Source organism: Psammomys obesus, unplaced genomic scaffold, assembly GCF_907164565.1.
Source record: "Psammomys obesus unplaced genomic scaffold, mPsaObe1.curated_primary_1811, whole genome shotgun sequence".
In the NCBI taxonomy this organism is placed as follows: Eukaryota; Metazoa; Chordata; class Mammalia; order Rodentia; family Muridae; genus Psammomys; species Psammomys obesus.
In genome coordinates this window covers 16,366,784-16,384,672 of record NW_026591598.1, presented here as the reverse complement: position 1 = coordinate 16,384,672, position 17,889 = coordinate 16,366,784, and the positions used below count along the sequence as shown (strand labels likewise).

The following is a 17,889-nucleotide window of genomic DNA, read 5'->3' as shown; positions in this document are numbered from 1 at the left end:
CTGTCCATTAGAGACCCCGACACGTCAAGCATCTCATTGCGATATTTACCAACCTCGAATATGGAAAAATGTGACTTGTCTTAACTGCCATGGCTCTGGCCATTTCTGCTCAGCTTATTGCTATGTCTGATACAAACTGCTTGTGGGTGCATGGCTCCATTATTCTAACTTTGTCTATTCCCTCCGATTACATGCGAGAGAACTTTTTCTTTCCTTTTTAAGGTCAGAATAAGAATGATTGTTTATTGGGTACACCAGAAGAGGGCAAGTGGGCTGGGCAGTAAGAGGGGTGCCTCCTGCAGCTTCGGCCAATGGGCTATAGAGGGCAAGGGAATGGCATGCTTTTTTGTGCTTGAAGGGAGTTTCCCTGTGTTGGTTTCTGGGTGTGAAGTTTGTGTTGTGAGGAGGAGGAGGAGGGCAGTCCGGAGCGGCTGGTAAAGATCCTAGAGTCTTGGCGTGAGCTGCCACGGTAGAACTATGCAGCCATGCAGTCTCTGCTATGCAAAGCATGGTAGTCGTGGGTGGGTCACCTGGCACTGGGCTGCCGTTCTGGGGTGTCATTATCAGCCTGGCCTGGTGCTCCATGACAATCACTGAGCCCCATGCGGTGGAGGAACTCCTCCCGTGTGCATCCTCTGACCACACATGCTTGATGGCACTGCTTTACCCACAAACACACATAGAGAAACTAAAATGCATTTTTAAAAAAATGTGCTTTCACAGAAATCAGTGGTTGGGTGGGACTCAGGATTCTGAAATCCCAGGGAGCTCAAGCTATACCAAGAGCATTTTCTTTAAAAAACAAACAAACAAAACTCCAACATACATGTTGCAAGGGTATTTCCCATCTACCCCTTGGCTTTCAGATGCATGTTTATAACAAGCCGAGAACAGATAGATGAAATTATCAAAACAGACCAAAAAGCCCATAAACAAAGCCAAACACACATGCAAGCTCTGTAAGGATAGTGTAGCAAACTGATAGACCACAGAGAGCCCCCTGTATTCAGTAAACAGCACTGAGGTCTGTAGCATTTGGAAAAATCAAAGTTAAAGCTGGTTCCTCTCTCCTTACAGGAAAATAAATTGCATATGAATCAAAGACTTAAAAAACACAAACAAAAATAACAAAACTCTTCTGGAAGATTTTGGGGGGGTGGGAAAGGCCTTTTAAGCATACCATATGGGGAGACATAAGGGAAAGGGTTGGTAATTTTAACTACACACAAAGAAGGTTTTAAGCCGTGTGCCAAAAAAGAAAGTAGGTTTGGAATTATCCACGGTACATGGTTCTCTGTGCCTTGGAGTTGACCCATGGCCTGGGATTTTTCTGGTTACTGTTTCTCATGGGTGGCAGAGACTAAGTCATGAGTCCCTGGGTCCCTGAGGGACCTGTCCTGGGAAGACCTGTGCAGTCTGGAGACGGGTGGGAGGGGTGGGATGGGATGGGGTGGGGGCAGAAGAAGGAGGCTCTAGCCACCATGGGCTTCACCTCCTTCTCCTTCATTTCCCCCTCTTCCTCCTATTCCTCCTCCTCTTCCTAACTTCCTCTTTTTCCTCCTCCCTATTTCTTCCTCCTGTCATCCCTCCCTCCCTCCTCTCTTCTTGTCCTCCTCCCATTCCTCCTCATTCCCCCTTCCTCTTCCTCCCATCCTCTTCCTTCTCATCCCCCTTCTCATCCTCTCCTTCCTCCTCCCCCCATTCCTCCTCCTTCCTCTTCTTCATCCTTCCATCCTCATTGCCTCTTCCCTTCCTTGCCATCCCTCCTTCCCCCTCCTCTTGTACTCCTCTCTCTCCACCTGCTCCTGCTCCTCCTCCTGCATCCCCCCTCCTCCCTCACTTCCCCTGCTCTTTGCTTTCCTCCTTAGCCCTTACTCAACAGTGGCCATGACCTGAGGCAGGGCCCCAGGCTGCACGGCCCAGGGGCCCGCAGGCCCTCCCTACTGCCTCAGGGCTGCCAGCTCTTGATGCTGTCTGGCCAGAAGCCCCAGGCCTGTAGCTCTATGAAGGATCTGGATCCCTGTTCCAGCCCAAAGTCTGGCCCTGACAGCAGAAGCTCTGAGGACTTGGGTAAGTGCCCAAGGTCCAAGATCCCAGGGGACAGGAAGGCTATGGCCCAATTTCAGATGATGATAGGGACAGAGGACCATCACCTGCCTCTGTGTCTTTGTGAAACTCTTCCTCTGAGAACCTCTCTGGTCCCACCTCCCCCACTCAACCTGACTGTCTCAACCCATCTATCCAGCCCCTCAGAGATAAGCTCCTGGAAAGGTAGCTCTGTCCTCTCCGAGACAAGCCCAAACCACCTGTGCTTCACTAGGCCACTAGGAAGTAGCTGTCTTCTACTTCTTCAAGTGGGGCTAGCCTTTGTGTTTTCTAGAAACGACTGCCCCCAGGGGAGGGAGATGTTCTCTGTGGGTGGCTGCCTGTCTGGCCCTCGGGTTCAGCCTTCTTGTCCCTCCAAGCCATAGAGCCATCCCACCAACTCCCCACCTTCGAGACGGAAACATCCTCAGACTGGGACCCCATGGCTGAGTCAGAGGGGCAGGCAAGTCCCTGCAGGCCCGCCACTCCAGGCCCTGTGCTGGGCAAGGCTTTGGTCAAAGGTCTGTGCGACAACAAGCGCTTGCAGTGGGAGGTGAGCTTTGAGCTGGAGCCGCCAGCCCTGGAGAAGGGAGACATACAGGACGCCGACCTGTGGAATGAGACCTTCCACCACCTGGCAGCCCGCGCCATCATCCGGGACTTCGAACAGCTGGCAGTGCGTGAGGACGAAATAGAGCTGGGTGAGCAACCAGGATTCAGGGCGGTGGTGTTCCCTTTAGCAGCACGGCGCCGTTCCCACTGCTCAAGGCCACACCCCTTCCTTTCCAAAGTCCCGCCCACACCCCAAGGCCTGCCCTCTAGCATCCTGGTGCCCAACCTGCTCCCGGAGATACCCTCCCTAATCTTCGAAGTCCCACCCACACCCCAAAGCCCTCAAAGCCCTTGCTCTAACTGTCCCAGTAACCCTAGGTTAGCCACACCAACCAGCTCCACCCAGCGTTCCCTCCCACACCTGAGTATCTACCCCATTTCTCAGCAAAGCCTTGCCCATATCACAAGGTCCTCTCCCTAGCCTCCCAGTGCCCTATGTATGTCACCCCTCTTCACAGCACCTCCCAATGCCAAGCCCACTCTTCCCCATAACGAACGTTCATCCCTGCCCTTCGTAAAAGCCTCTCCCACAGCCCCAAAATCTACCCTCAAAGTAAAAGCTGGTTCCACCCCCTAGATCCACCCATTCTCTCGTGGAGGCCCCACCCCATGCCTTGCCCAAAGGGAAGGCTTCCATTCTGCTGAAGGCCCCACTATTAACCTTTTCTCCCCCATCTCCAACACTTAACCACCCTCCCACACCCCTGCATCCTCAACCTGTGGTCCCCTCCATCTCTCCCACTCTCCTGCACTCACCCCCGCCCCATGCTCCCTTATATCCAGCATGTCTCTGCAGGGTCCTGTGGTGGTTCTGGAGACCCAACAGTGGTAAGAGCTCCACTGAGGCGGAACTGTTCCCCCAGGGTCCCTAGTCCCAGCCCACATCCTGCATTCTCATCAGCCCCAATGACTTCAGACAGTCAGCTGGGGACCAGGCTGGAGGCCAGGCTAGGTGTTTGGCCCTGTAGATGCCTCCAAGAGTTAGTTGGCACAGGATAAAGCAAGCCAATCTTTTCCCAGGAGCACCTGACACTGCCTAAGAGAGGCCAGCATTAATCAAACAATTACACAGATAATTAATTAAGTCCTGTTCAGAAACACATGCATCCAAGCCACGTACAGCCGGGGGATGGGTCCTGAGCTAATTTAGTTCGGGAACTGGGGCAGTCTTTCCCCAGAACTTGACTCATGAAATCTCCATGGAACACGCTTGGAGAACAGAGATAAGGGCCAATAAGAATTACGTAATTTCTTTGTTCTAAGTTTATGCTTCATCTACATACTATGCAGTTTATATTTAATTTGTATTTTGGGGTAACGCATGATACTCTTTCTCCCCGTGAATACTCCCCTACTCCCTGGCTTCTTGAACATCCCTCAGAAGGCATCGAGCCATAAAGAGGGCCCACTATTTGACAGAAGGTCACATACTGTGTGGCCATGTACTCACTCCTTTTCTCTGGATTTCAGTCTCAGAGAGAGAGAGAGACAGAGACAGAGAGAGACAGAGGAAGAGAGGAGGGAGAGAGAGATTGTGTCTGTGCCTCTGTGTCTGTCTGTCTGTCATCTGTTTTGGGTAGGCAGTGGGGATTATGGAGGTGGGTGGGTGAATACAGACCCCAGAGGAGTATGCTGGGTGAGTCTCTCTATCATTCACCACTTTATTCCCTTCAGACAAGAGTCTTGCACCAAGCCTGATGCTTGGGACTTTTTGGCTAGGGTGGCTGGCCAGAAAGCCCCAGGGATCCTCCTGTCTCCTTGCCCTATCCCCAACCTCCACATCCTCTGCACTGGATTACAGATGGCCATGACTGCACCCAGCCTTTCACTTGTATGCTGGGAACACAAACTTCATGCTCCCTTAGCAAGCACTCTTGTCCACGGAGCCATCTGCCGGGCCACCGCTTTTCAATCTTCTCAGCAGAGCAGATCCCACCAGTCCGGGAACCCATAAAGCCCTGTAACAAGGTTCCCATTGGAAATCTGCGAAATTCAAATATAAAATACAGACAACACAGAACACCTTTTTAAATAACACAAGTTATTTAAAGGAATTAGTTACCTTTTCTTCTAAGATAATGACATAATTTTTTTTTACATTAAAATATCCTCTATCTTATGAAATGATAATGTTTGGCGGTTTTTGTTGTTTTGTTTTGTTTTTGTTGTCTTAATGTGTTTAATTGGTCCGTTGGCACGCCATTGATTTCAAGACCTATGTGATCCCCAAGACAGAGTCTGCTGGTCAAGCTTTCCTTCTAGCTTCCAGAGTCTCCACACAAGCAGGACTTCCTGATCCCAGACAGTGAGCCCTGGCTCTTCCTCCTACAGGCTCCAATCGTCGATACCAGGTGAACGCCGTGCACACCAGCAAGGCCTGCAATGTGATCAGCAAATACACAGCCTTCGTGCCCGTGGACATAAGCAAGCGGCGGTACCTGCCCACCGTGGTGAAGTACCCCAACTCTGGTAAGATGTGTGTGCGCGCGGGGCGGGGGGGGGGCGCCTCAGCCCTGCAGACAGGGGTGCGAGGTGGGTGATGCAAAAGCAGGAAAAAAAAATGGCTCCCAGCAGGTGGCTCAGCCGCTCAGGGGGAGAAGAGCAAAATGCCTTTACTGGATTTGGTCTTCCTCAGGAGGGACAATGAATGATGCAAGCTCCTTGTAGAGAGTCCCAAAGTGTCTAGAATGACACAGACTAGGTACAGATGGGTCAGAGTAACAGTCACCCAGGAAGGAGAGCTTGAACGGCCCTGCTGTGCCCGTCCTGATATCTCTTGATGGGTGTCTACGTGGAGGGGAATCAAGAGACACAGAAAAGGTTACCTCAGCTAGAACACACTGACACATACTCTGTTTTTTTCAAATTGTGGATGTGAAAAATCATCCATCCCTGAAGGAACGCTAAATGTTCTTTTTGATGATACAGCATATTCCACTGTGGGGATATCCCTTCACCCATCAGGCCCAGCCTGGTGGCACAGACCTGTCATCCTGGCTACTCAGAAGATGGAGGCAGAAAGGTTGCAGTTCCAGGGCTACCTGGGCTACACACACAGTTTTCAAGGCTAGCCTGGGCAACTAAGCAAGACCTTGTCTCAGAATAAGAAGTCAAAAAGAGAGCCAGGGATATAGTTCAATGGTTGCATGCTCACCCGGTGTGTGGGAGGCCCTGGGATCAATCCCTAAAGCTGACTTGTTCTTTTGTTTTCACACTCAATCCACATCCTTAAAGCATATTTTAGATTATCTAACCCTCGAAACAGTTCTGCAAAATAACTCCATTATGGCCCCATTAGTGACATGGCCTGAGGTCACACAGCAGGACTGGAGGAGCTAAGCTTTGAATGCCAACGGCCTGGTCCAAAGCCTGCATCCTCCCCCACTCCTCCATACTGTCTCTTTATATCTGCTGTGACCTGGGGTTGGCAAGATGGTCCACCAGGTAAAGGCACCTGCTGCCGAGCCTGGGGAGCTAAGTTTGACCCCTGGAAGCTGCTGGGTTTAGGAGAGAACCGACTCTTGCGGGTTGTTCTCTGACCTCCACGTGTGCCCAGTGGCAAGCTGTATGTGCAGCCGTATGTGTACGGTGCCTGTGTTCGTGTGTGTCATCTGTGACAGCCATGTGTATGTCTACGAGGTCTGTGGGTGTCTGAGTAGGATAGTGGTCCTCAGCCTTCCCAGTGCTGTGGCTCTTTAATACAGTTCCCACGTGGTGTGGTGAACCCAACCAGAAAAGCATTTTCCTTGCCACTTTGTAACTGTAATTTCACTAGCGTTATGAATCATAATGTATCTGATACACAAGGTATCTGATACGTGACTCCTGTGAAAGAATTATATGACCCCAAAGAGGTCACAACCCACAACTTGAGAACATGCCTTCCTTTACCCTTCCCATCCCATTTCCACATGCCATTTCCAGCTCAGACCAGAGACTGACTGTGACCTTGCTGTCATCTCGCTCCTGTTTCCGGGAAGCCTCTCTCTCTCTCTCTCTCTCTCTCTCTCTCTCTCTCTCTCTCTCACCATGTGGCTGCAAGGACCCAGGCCACTTTCTTACTCCAAATCCTAAAGCCCCTGCGGTCTAGTCCAGCCTTCCCCATATGTGTGCTAGGAAACAAATCCCACATTTCTTAGCCTGTAAATAGCTGTCTAGTGAAAAAAAGAAAGAAAATATCAAGGAGTGCATTCAAGGACCTTGGGTTAAGTGCAGCTGAACTCTTTCCCTGCTGCAGAAGGTCTCAGAGCCCTTAAAGTGCTGGTTCACATCGAGAGGCCAGGAGAATGGACTGTGGGCTACAGCTTTTCCAAGTGCCTTCCCAGTGAGACTGTTACTTTGTTTTCATTTGTGTATTTGTAGGTGTGTGACCACATGGGTGTGTGTGTGTGTGTGTGTGTGTGTGTGTGTGTGCATACATATGTGTGTGGCCACACACGGAGGCCAGAGGTCAATCTCAGGTGTTGTTGAGACAGCCTCAATGGCTGGAAGCTCAGCGGGTGGGCTAGCTGGCTGGCTGGACAGAGAGTCCCAGGCATCCCCCTGCCTCTGCCTCCCCAGCACTGGGATTAAAAGCACGTACCACCATACCAAGCTCTTTCTAAGGACTTGAGACTCAAACTCAAGTCCTTAGAGGCTTCACTGACCGAACCATCTGCCCAGCAACACAACTTTTATTTTTAAGGAATGAGCCATAGACTCGTGTCCCCTGAGAATGAGGCCCCCTAAACATACTTTGGGGAGTTGGCTTTACCTCTCCACCTGCTATTGGCAATGCCCGGGGCTTCAAGGACTTGTGTATGAGGAGGGGGCAGGGACATGGGACATTTCACAGTATGTCAGCAGTTATATTTACCTGGTAAGGCAAAGACTGTTAACTGTTATCCCCATTCTACAGAGAGGGAAACTGAGGCCCAGAGGGGTTCACATCTTAGTGAGGGATGGGACCAGAGCTCAAACTCAGATCATCAAACTCAGTTCATAGTGTTGTTATGCCAGGCTTGCCTCTCTTGGGTTAATTGAAAAACAGAAGGGACATCCCTTCATTGCTGACAGCATTGGGGAAAGGGCAGAAAGCAACAGGTTCACACCCACCTGATCCGTTGTCCTTCCTTGTCCTCCGCAAAGGTGGCATGCTACGAATGGTCAGCTTCCGGAACCTGACCCGACAGTGGAAGCGCTCCTCTGCAGGCTCTGCACGGTCCCAGGCCATGCTCAGAGAACACTCCTCAGCTGCAGGAGACAGCAAATTCCAGAGCCTGGGTAAGTGGCTCAGAAAGCCCAGGCACCCTGTGTCTGAGGCCTAAGGGGCCGACTCTCTGAGTCTGCAGTCTTAGACCCCTAAGCAAGGGGAGGGAAAGACCATGTCTCTCAGGTTCTGGTGGGGCACCAAAGGGGCTGGTATAACTCTTTTGTACAGAGGCAGGAAACAGAGAACAGGCAGGGCCTCTCTACCTGGCCTTCCTGCAAAGCATCCTCAGACGCCTTCCCTCCAGCCTCTGGCTTCTCCCAGACACCAAGTTCTGGGAACTGAATGAGCAAGAGAAAGTGATAACCAAGGAAGCCATCCCAGCTGCCTGGGTCCCACCATCTCCTGCTTTCTAGGTTCCCAGCAACCTCCCTTTCAGCCTTGACCTGATTGCCTGGTGCTTAGATAGCTGTGGCATGACCTTTGTGTGACCTTGAGCTGATTGACAGGCTGGCCGCTCTGCATCTTTCATCGCTGCCTGTCTTCCTGGCTCTCCAGATACCTGTTCTCATCCTAACCCCTTGAAACCCTCTGTACCCAATGGGGACATCCTGCTCTCCACTGAACCTGGGGAGGATGTCAGAGGCCACACCCTGATCCTCATCAGCCACCCACTCTGCATCCTCAGAGGAGAGACTGAGTAAAAGAAAGAGGAGAGGAAAGGATTCCCAGTGACACTCTTCAAAATTAAGAACAATCAATGTCTTGGTCTCTTTGTATTGTGGGACCTGCAGAGCCCAGTCATTGAGCTTCGGGGAAAGTTCCAGTCCAGCTGTTCCTTCTCTGCAGCAGCCCTTGGCAGGCTGTGGCTTCCATTTAAATTAAGAGCCCCTTTCTTCCCATCATGCTTTGTTCAAGGTCCACATCTTTAGCTCCACAGCTCTTCCTGTAGCTCTCCGCATACCTTACCAAAAGCTGCCAGGGCCCTTGCTGAGAGATCTCCTTGTGCTCAGCTTCCTCCTCACTACTCTGAACCCCTCACACACTTCCTAAGAGACTTTCTGCTCCTCGGCAAAGAAAGGAGGAAAGTGGACAACAGAGATGTTAAGCGACTCACCCAAGGTCACACAGCCAGTGTGTGATGGAATCAAGGCTTAGACTGAGTGTGTGGCTGTGAACTGCGAGGTTAAGTGATGCTGTGCTTACTTCCTGGTTGCTCAGCCATTTAGTCCCTCTGTCTCTAGTTCGTCCTCATTCTGAGTGCTGCGGCAATGAGCCCTGTCTCCTTTGGGGAGAGAGAAGCTTTGCTGAATGTGTCTGTGCTTGAGCCTCTTTTCTGTAATTTAGATCCTCCCTTACGTCAGATTGTCCCCCAGGCTACTTCTAGATATCAGTCCCAATAATCATCGTGGTGTGGCATCGCATTGGTTATACCTTTGTACTGTGATAACATACCCCAAGAATAACAACTTAGAGAGGAAAGGATTCATTTGTGCCTGATGGTTCCAGAGGGGGAATCCATCCTGGTGACGAGAGCAGGGGAAAGAGCAGGCAGGGCAGAGCATGGTGTCGAGAGCAGGAAGCTGGCTGCTCACATCTTCATCCACATACAGGAAGCAGAAAGAAAGAGAATAGGAAGTGGAGTGAGAATTTAAAGCCTCAAGGACCACCTCCACTGACATAGTTCCCCCAGTTAGACTTGACTCCTAAAGGTTCCAAATCTCCCCTAAACTGTCCTCCCAACTGGGGATCCATGATCCTATGGGGACACTTGCATTCAAACCACCAACAAGCACAGGTGTGGACCATGAATATCATGTCATGTTTTACAGACAGGGAAACTGAGGCCCAAAGCCTTCTAATGAGCTAGGGCTAGGGACTGGTGCCTGCTGAAAACCTGGAATGATCATCTCAGCAGGCACAGACCTGGGGAGGAGATGACTGCCACACCCAGACCCTGACTCCCATCCCAATGCACTCTCCTCATCTGCCCCAGATTTCCTGTGGGGTCTGTGGTTCGAGGTTTCACAAGAGTACTTGACAAATACCTGGTGAAGCGCTGAGCGTTAACTGACCCCTTCCAATGACTGTAAGACAGGTCTCTTTAGCTCCGATTTACAATGTAAACTGATAAAGTAACTTGGCCAAGGGCCCACCACCTAGTGAGTAGGGGTGTTCCCAGAATGGTAGGAAGAAGGGAAGGGTAGGGGTGCTCAGGCCCCACTGGCGTCCTCTGTTGCAGCCCTCAAGGAAAACTCTACTTCGACCTTCAGTAAAACCCTGTCCCCTGGCCGTGAGAAGCACACAGCTGCAGACGGTAAGCAGGCAGCTGGGGCTGACTCTCTTATTCTGATGGTGGAACATGAGGGATACCAGGGACAGGGAGATGTCTCCACACCAGCAGAGTGCCCAGACCTTCCTTCGCTGAGGCCTCAGAACAGTCAGCAAGAGGTGGAGAGGACTGTCCCCAAGTTTAAAGAGGAAGGAGGAGGCTTGAAAGAGGGAACAATTTTCCAAAGGCCACCTAGCAAGTTTGCTATAGAGTTGGGCCTAGAATTGGGGACCCCTGCTTCCATCACACCCACCATGCCACCCTCTAGCAGAGTCTGCCAACTAGCTGGAAAACAAAGTGGTTGGTGTGGAACTGTCACAGCCCTTCGGTCACCTCCCAGAAGTTGCCAGGGACTGCCTACAAGTGCCTAGGCTCACCTGCCCCTTACCTATGTCACCCTCACCCACTGTCCCTGTCCCTACCTATGTCTCTCTTGCCCCTTGTTTATCAATCAATTCACACTCTGGCACCATCTATTCAAAGTCAAGCTTCCATCCCACTCAAAACCTGTTCTTCCAGCTGGGAGGTGACTCAGTGGACAGGCCCCCTACCAAATCTCAGTATATCATTCTGTGGCTCTCCAGGTCCCCCTCACAACTTGTCCAGTAGTGCTCTGGCCTCCATGAAGACCTCCGAGGCTATGTTTGGATCCAAGTAAGTGGAATTTCCCCTGAGAACATGATGCTTTCTCTCCTTTTGCTGGTGTCAAAGGCATGGACAGCCTCACCTCAAGGATGCTAAAGGCCCTGTCACCTAGAGATAGCACAGTGTGCCAGGTCTCAAGCTGCCTAAATATCCCCCACCATTTCCAAGGTCTTTTTAAACATAAATACCCATGGAAAGGCCAATAAGTAGATACCTTTGTCTTTGTCTTTGTCCATCATGGCGGGGAAGGTGTAGTGGCAGAGGCGTGAGGCAGCTGGTCACATGGTATCCACAGTCAGGAAGCAGAGAGAGGTGGATGCCAGAGCTCAGCTCGCTTTCTCCTTTCAATTCAGTCCAGGACTCCAGTCCGTGGAATGGAGCTGCTCCCATCCAGGGTGGGTTGTCCCTCATCAATTAGCCCAGAGAGTTGTCTCTTCGTTGCTTCTAGATCCTGTCAAGTTGACACTGTGAACTGTCAAACTATCTTAGGAGTCTTTCCATCATTGGACTTGGAAGGGCATGGTGTCCATAGATAGCCATAGGGAAACACTGATCTGGCCGGTGCCCTGTTGTTGCTAACAGATTAGTTAGGGATGGCCACCTCCCCCTTTCTCCGAGCCTCAGTTTCCCTGGCTGTCAAGTGAGGAGGTTGGAGGAGACCGTCTGTTGGGTTCTTCTGGCCCTGCCTTTTGGTGGCTTCTGGGCAAGGCGCTAGAGGGCTGGGATGACCAGAGAACCTGTTTCTCTCTACACAGGTTGAGTCTCAACAAGTCCAAGCTACTGAGCCGAGCTGCCAAAGGCTTCTTCAGCAAATCGCTGGCCAAGGCTTCAGAGCCAATCCTGGGCAGCCAGAGCTCTGACTACCTACCACTGGTGAGCTCCAGAACTCAGAGCCCCTCCCACCCAGCTCAGCCCCTGTCCATGCCTTCTGGTGGTCACACAGAAGGAGCTCTTTTCTCAGAGTTCCTATCCAAAACACTCCTGAGCTTCCTAGACATCCCCACCAAGGAAGAGGGGTCAGGAGTCCCACCTTGGGGTGCAGGTATTAGCCAGTGCCACCATCAAGAAACTGCTCTGCTCTCTGCAATCCTTGCCTTGCATTTTCGTAGGACTTTTGCAACATCCTAAAACATCCACATGTCTGTTTTCAGTACATAAAAATAAGCCTTGAAATGACTCACAGCTTAAGTCAAAGTTGCATCCCAAGAACATGCCTTGGCTTCAAAAGTGGCTCTGTAGGGGGCCCAGCATACTACAGTGAGGAGAGAAGCCTCCACTTGCAGCCTGCAGCTCAGAGTCAATAACACAAGGCAGCCAGGTCTTGCTGCATCTGGGGGGTTCTTGAGCTTGGGGCTCACGGGTACATGAAACAGAGATGCGGTTTGGGAACATCACCTCATAGCTCCATCCCCACACACCCAGGGGCATGTTTGGGGTCATTTGGAATCCCTAGATAGCCAGGGCAGCGGAGCACTTACGTAATCACTTGCCAGCGTTAACCCAGTCGGGCTCACTGCAGACCCTGGGGAGATGACCTTGAACTAGATAACCCTAGTCCCTAGGATGAAGCCAGTGAAGGAACCTGGCAACTCCACCCCTTGGGAGCTGGGAGAGGACAGGTTTGCTTTGATAGTATGACCCCAAGGCCTGAGGTGGGGATGCTGACAGGATGGAATATGACTCCAAGAACTAAATCTTGAGGAGTCATGGCCAAAAGCCTAGAGGGGAGACAGGTTGGCATCTGGAGAATGGACCTGAGGGGTGAGAGTGCGGGAAACAGGGGGCCAATGGTGCAAGGCTTTATAAATCACACACTAGAGTTAGAAAACTGAGTAAATGGGAAATTGATCTGGGTGGGATTTCAGAGAATGTGCAATCCAGGCTTTGTGGCTGGAGGTCCCTTTGAGTACAAAACAGATAAACAGCCATGGGAGAGGGAAGAGGGGTGGGGCAGGTGTGAGGAGGACAGGCAGTGGACTGCCAAGCCTGTTAGGACTGGAGAGTGACCAGGATGCATGCAGGGACATGGGTGAGCAGAGCAGAGTCTGCTGAACATGCCTGAGCAATCCCAGTGGCCCAGGAGGGCCTGCACAGGGTATGAGTGCATTTGCCTTAGAGAGTGATTGGCCTGCAAAGCTGGAAGACAAAGTGAGGGCATGCCCAGTCGACTTGGGTATCCTGAAAATGCCCTAGACAGTCAGAGGGAGCAGAGGTTGACGAGCGCGCAGACATAGCGTATCTGGATTTTGTGTGGCCTGGCCCTCCATGGGCTTGAAGCTCACAGAGATGTTTCCCTGCCCGCAGTTGTCGCTACAGCTGGCCTCGGGAGCCTTTCTGCTCAACCAGGCCTTCTGCGAGGCCATCCAAATCCCCATGGAGAAACTCAAGTGGACTTCACCCTTCATCTGCCTCCGAATGTCCCCCACCACCCGCCGGCAAGGTTTGAAGAGTCCACAGCACTGCACCAGCTCATCCCCTCCCCCACCCTGTGACAACGTCTCCCTAGAGCCCGAAGCTGAAGGCAGCTCAGATCCGGAGCCAAATGCGATGTTGGAGTACACAGGAAAGCTGTGGGCCACTGTGGTGGCCCTGGCATGGCTGGAACACAGCTCAGCGAACTTCTTCATCGAATGGGAGCTGGTGGCTGCCAAGGCCAGCTCGTGGCTGGAGCAGCAGGAGGTGCCTGAGGGCCGCACGCCGAGCGCGCTCAAGGCCACGGCTCGCCAGCTGTTTGTGCTCCTTCGACACTGGGATGAGAACCTGGAATTCAATATGCTCTGTTACAACCCCGATTATGTGTAAGGGAGGGGGAGAGGGATGGGCTGTTTGCATTGATAGGGGAACTTTTTGAAAGCTGTATTCAATATAGTCTTGTTAGAAAGAGCCTTGGACTGGCAGTGGGTAGGCCTGAATTCAATCCCAACCTTGCTACCACCTACCAACTTTAGATCAGTGACTGCCCCATCAGGGCCTCAGTTTCCCCATCTACAAAACAAGAAGGTGAGATAGATTTTCAAATGGACCCAAACTTCCTTTCCATTCAGACCTTCAAGCAGCTGCAGGATTTGCTGCTGCTGGGGCATGGCAAGAGAAATTAACATACATGTGTGCACACAGAGAGAGAGAGAGAGAGAGAGAGAGAGGAGAGGAGAGAGGAGTTTCCCTGGAGAGCAATGTTGGCAAGCAATAGAGAGAGCAAAGTTCAAGTCCAGTAAAAAAAAAAAAAAAAAAAAAAAGGTGGTGGGGAGGAGTCCATAAGAAAACCTGTCAAAGACAAGCAACCAGGTCCAGAAGCTTCCTCCGGGTACTGAGAGACCTCCTCTGTCAGTTGCATTGTGGGGCAGACTTGAATCTTCCTGGTAATAGTCTGGGGGCTTTATCTCCCACTAGCAAGCCAAACAGGGAACCGTCCTTCCCAAGGCTTTGCAAGGGATTCCTCCTAGTAGCTGAGCACTGCACCCATGGTATGAAGTTTGGCTTCCTGTCTAAGAAGATGTAGGGAGGACCACCATGGGAGAAAGACTCCCTTCCAGCCTTGTAGCTGTGGCTTGCAGAACTAGTTTCTAGGATAGGCAAGCTCACCGGAGTCAGCGAAGAGACCAGACTTAAATAATTTACACAAGTGACTCCCTCCATTTGTACTGAGGGGCTAGAACAGCACCTCTGTGTGCATTGCATTCTGGGATAGTGGAGTCTCTTAGCAATGACCCACAGAGAGAAAACTTCTCTGTAGAAAAAAAAAAAAAAAAAAAAAAAAAAAAGGCTTGGCTGCATTGTGTCTGTAGATGGAAAGGAATAAAAGGATCTTGAAACTTCAAAGCAGGAACGGGGAGGGGGCATCCCCCAGTCCAGGAGCATCATGTGATACCCCTGGACTGGTGTCAGACTGTCTAGGCCTTAAGCCCTCCCCTCACCCTTGCCCAGAAGTGTGCCTGGGTCTCCCCAAGGACCCTAGACAAGCTGTGGACCCCATAAAACCCTTACTCCTAGGTCTTAGCTTCTGATGTTTGTCTCAAAAAGTAGTCACCAAGGCCCTAATAGGAAATCCTCCCAACATTTCCTTTCTGGTGAGACAAATCTTGATTAAACCAATCCACAAGGGTCTTATGGGCACTGAGCTAGGGCAGGGCCCCATAAAGATTCTAAGGGATATGCAGTCTATATTAGCAGCTAGAGTTGGGGGAGGGGATGCTTCCACAGAACACCTGCTAAGTGAAGGGAGGAGAGGCAGGCCCAACAGGATTTGGATGCTCTGCTCCTTGCCCTCATGCCCTGTCATGTCCAGGAACACTGCTGTACCTTCCCAAAGGGTCCCCTTTTGAAGAGGCAAAGTCTCTTCCCTACTTCACCGGTCTCTTGTGCTTTTAATTCACAGCCTGGGAAGAAACTGCCCCACAGGCCCTGAACTTAGATGGGGCAGAATAAAGTCTTGGGTATTGGCTTAATATCAGTGTCACCAAGAGGAACAGGGATGTAGATTGCCTCACCCAAGGTCCCAAGGAGATACGAGGAGAAAGTTAACTCCCCTGCTCCCTCAAAACTCCCACCACTTTCCTTACTTAGCAGCTCTAGCTTCCCCAGGACTGCATGGGTAGTGTCCACTGCCTGGTCATCGTGAGTGGAAAAATGGTCAGGCTGGGAGTCAGAAGGTGTGGACCTGGGTCTCAGTCTTGATGCTCCCTTGGACAGTGAGGGACTTCCCTTCTCTCGGCATTCTAGAGCTAGTGAGTTTCCTTCTGCTAACATTCCCCAGATTCCCTCTTGGTAAACAGGGATTTGCTCTCCTTCTGTGTGACTTTGAACATGTTGTGTGTGCGCCCCAGGCCCCTCTCTTCCTCTAGCAATGAGCAAGCCGAACTGTCTAGTGAGCCCATGAGCTTAATCCCAGAGCCTCAGGACCTGGAGAGGACGGTGGCCATGGCTCGGGGCAATGGAATTAGCACTATGAGATACCTAGAAAGATCTGCCCACGCACCAGCTGCCAGAGCTCAGCAGTGTGTTTGGTATATACAGAGATGCTGGTCCCTATAGCCCTGAACTCACCCTCCCAGCACCATAGTACCAAGAAACAAATCCCTTGGTTTTCATTAACCCAAGGACTGGCGAAGGAAGTTTCCGGACAAGACACGTTTGTAAAAACTGCTTCGGCGGTACTCAGATGACTTGTGCCTCAGTAACCCACTACCTGCCTCACCAAGTAGATGACCAAAGGGTTGGGCCTTAAGGAAAAGATAAGAGTCATAGAGAGTGGGTACATGCTGAGAGACCAGAGTGGCACAAAGATCTCAAAAGGTTACACTGTTGTCCCTGCAAGCTAGATGAACTTGAACTCATTTAGTTTGTTAAACCAGCTTTACTTTCAAGGTCATGTCAAAGGGACACCAAAGTCCTCACTGTGTGAAGAAACATCCACTGGGACTGTCCAGTCAGCCTCAACATGGCCTTCAGTGGTCAAAACATGGGCCAAGAATTGAGGAGCTATGGGTTGGTCCCAACGCAGCCGCCACTGGGCTGTGTGGCTTCTGGCAACTGGCTGTCTTCCTCCAAGGCCCTCTTTTATTTTTTTGTAGAATGCTAGGATTCTATGAAGTGTGTACTTCCAAACCTGTTGCTGACCCACAAGGAACTTCTGTGTGGCAAACATGCTGGAGAAACCCCCAGAAAACAGACTTAACAAAGCAGGTCAGGATGCTAATCGATTAATGGCACCACCAGTGCCCAAGGAGGTCACCCAGCATGTGGCTCTTCCAAAGACGCCTGGTTAAAAAAAATGCTGGTCTTTGGGCATTTCCCTAAGTTGCCACTAACATCTAAACAGCCTTTATGGAGTGTTTGCTGTATGGAAGGCATGTGAAGTGCCCCCGTGAGCACACTGGCTGCTGTCCCTGTCCCTTTAGAGTTTGGCAAGGGGTACTGGAAGAGCGTCCATGGCTCCCTCTGGCACTCAATGGTCCAGGGCTGGGTTTATCTTGACTGACCATTCTCCACCCCCATGGTCTTGCATGTGCGGGCATAGCCTGAGCCTAGCACTGTCTGAGCTTGGCTTACACTAATCTATAGATCTCCTGAGTGCTCAGAAATTCTTGATGGCGCGAGGACAGCTGGCCACAGTGATAGCCAGAGAGGAGTGCCACCATGCTTCCTGGTGGAACAAGGGAGTACCTGCAACAGGACGCCCTATGGGTCTACCTCCTGACACAGGCGGGCCCTGTCTCTTAAGGCCCAGCCCAGGGAAGCTCTGGAGCCCAGGGAAGCTTGGCCTCATTCAGTAAATTGGCCCACACTGCACTTGTAAATATGTGGCCTTGGTTTCCAATCCATCCTCTCCCTGCCTGAAGGCAAGTGAGTGCCCCCGTGACCTGAGCCAGCATGGTTATAGCTGATTGATGGAGTATCTGCTCCCAATACCAACTCTTGCCGATTTTCGTCTGTTCTCTGGAGGGGTGAAAAAGGCCCGCTGCCTTCCAGCTTGGTGCTTTAGCCAATAGAGGCTTCCGGGAGTTTCCTCTAAGTCCTGTCTGCACCCTATCTGAGAGACAAAATTCCTCTACTAACCACGGCCCCGCCCTCTCCCTTGGCAGGAACCCATAAGAGGAGATAGTGTGGAAAGGGCCAGCTCCATCTGGCCACAGTGGCCCTCCCCCAGAGAGTGGCTACTCCATTCTCCTGATTGGAATCTGCCTGACACCCCAGAACTTGTCATTTGGGGTTCTAAGTCGTGCCCCAGTTGTGACACTGTTACATCTCAGGGTAACCCAGGAAGAAGTGCATTCTATGTCCTAGTGTCCTGCAGCGGGGGGGGGGGGGGGGGGCATGGGGCATGTGTCCATTGCTACTAAGCAGAGGTTTGTTTGTTTGTTTGTTTGTTTGTTTGTTTGTTTGTTTGAATTCTTCCCTGACAGTGGCAGCGACAAAGAGGCACATTTTAACATGGTTCTCTCTACTGTGCCACTGAAAATAACTGGGGCACGGGCATGCATGGCATTGTGTGGCTGGGTGACCTGATCCACAAAGATCTGTCCCCAGG

General features: G+C 51.3%; 1 protein-coding gene across 2 annotated transcripts in view; it reads left to right on the top strand.

The window, feature by feature from the left end:
- Vwa5b1 (von Willebrand factor A domain containing 5B1) overlaps nt 1-17,648 on the top strand; it is a 63,948-nt gene extending 46,300 nt beyond the window's left edge. For both annotated transcript variants that reach the window (XM_055611201.1, XM_055611202.1), the window contains exons 15-22: nt 1,869-2,070; nt 2,466-2,786; nt 5,029-5,166; nt 7,825-7,959; nt 10,128-10,202; nt 10,802-10,871; nt 11,618-11,735; nt 13,167-17,648. In XM_055611201.1, the coding sequence (XP_055467176.1) occupies nt 1,869-2,070; nt 2,466-2,786; nt 5,029-5,166; nt 7,825-7,959; nt 10,128-10,202; nt 10,802-10,871; nt 11,618-11,735; nt 13,167-13,664 (1,557 nt within the window). In that variant the 3' untranslated portion in view covers nt 13,665-17,648. The remainder of the gene's footprint in view (nt 1-1,868; nt 2,071-2,465; nt 2,787-5,028; nt 5,167-7,824; nt 7,960-10,127; nt 10,203-10,801; nt 10,872-11,617; nt 11,736-13,166) is intronic.
- The last annotated feature ends 241 nt before the right edge of the window (nt 17,649-17,889 follow it).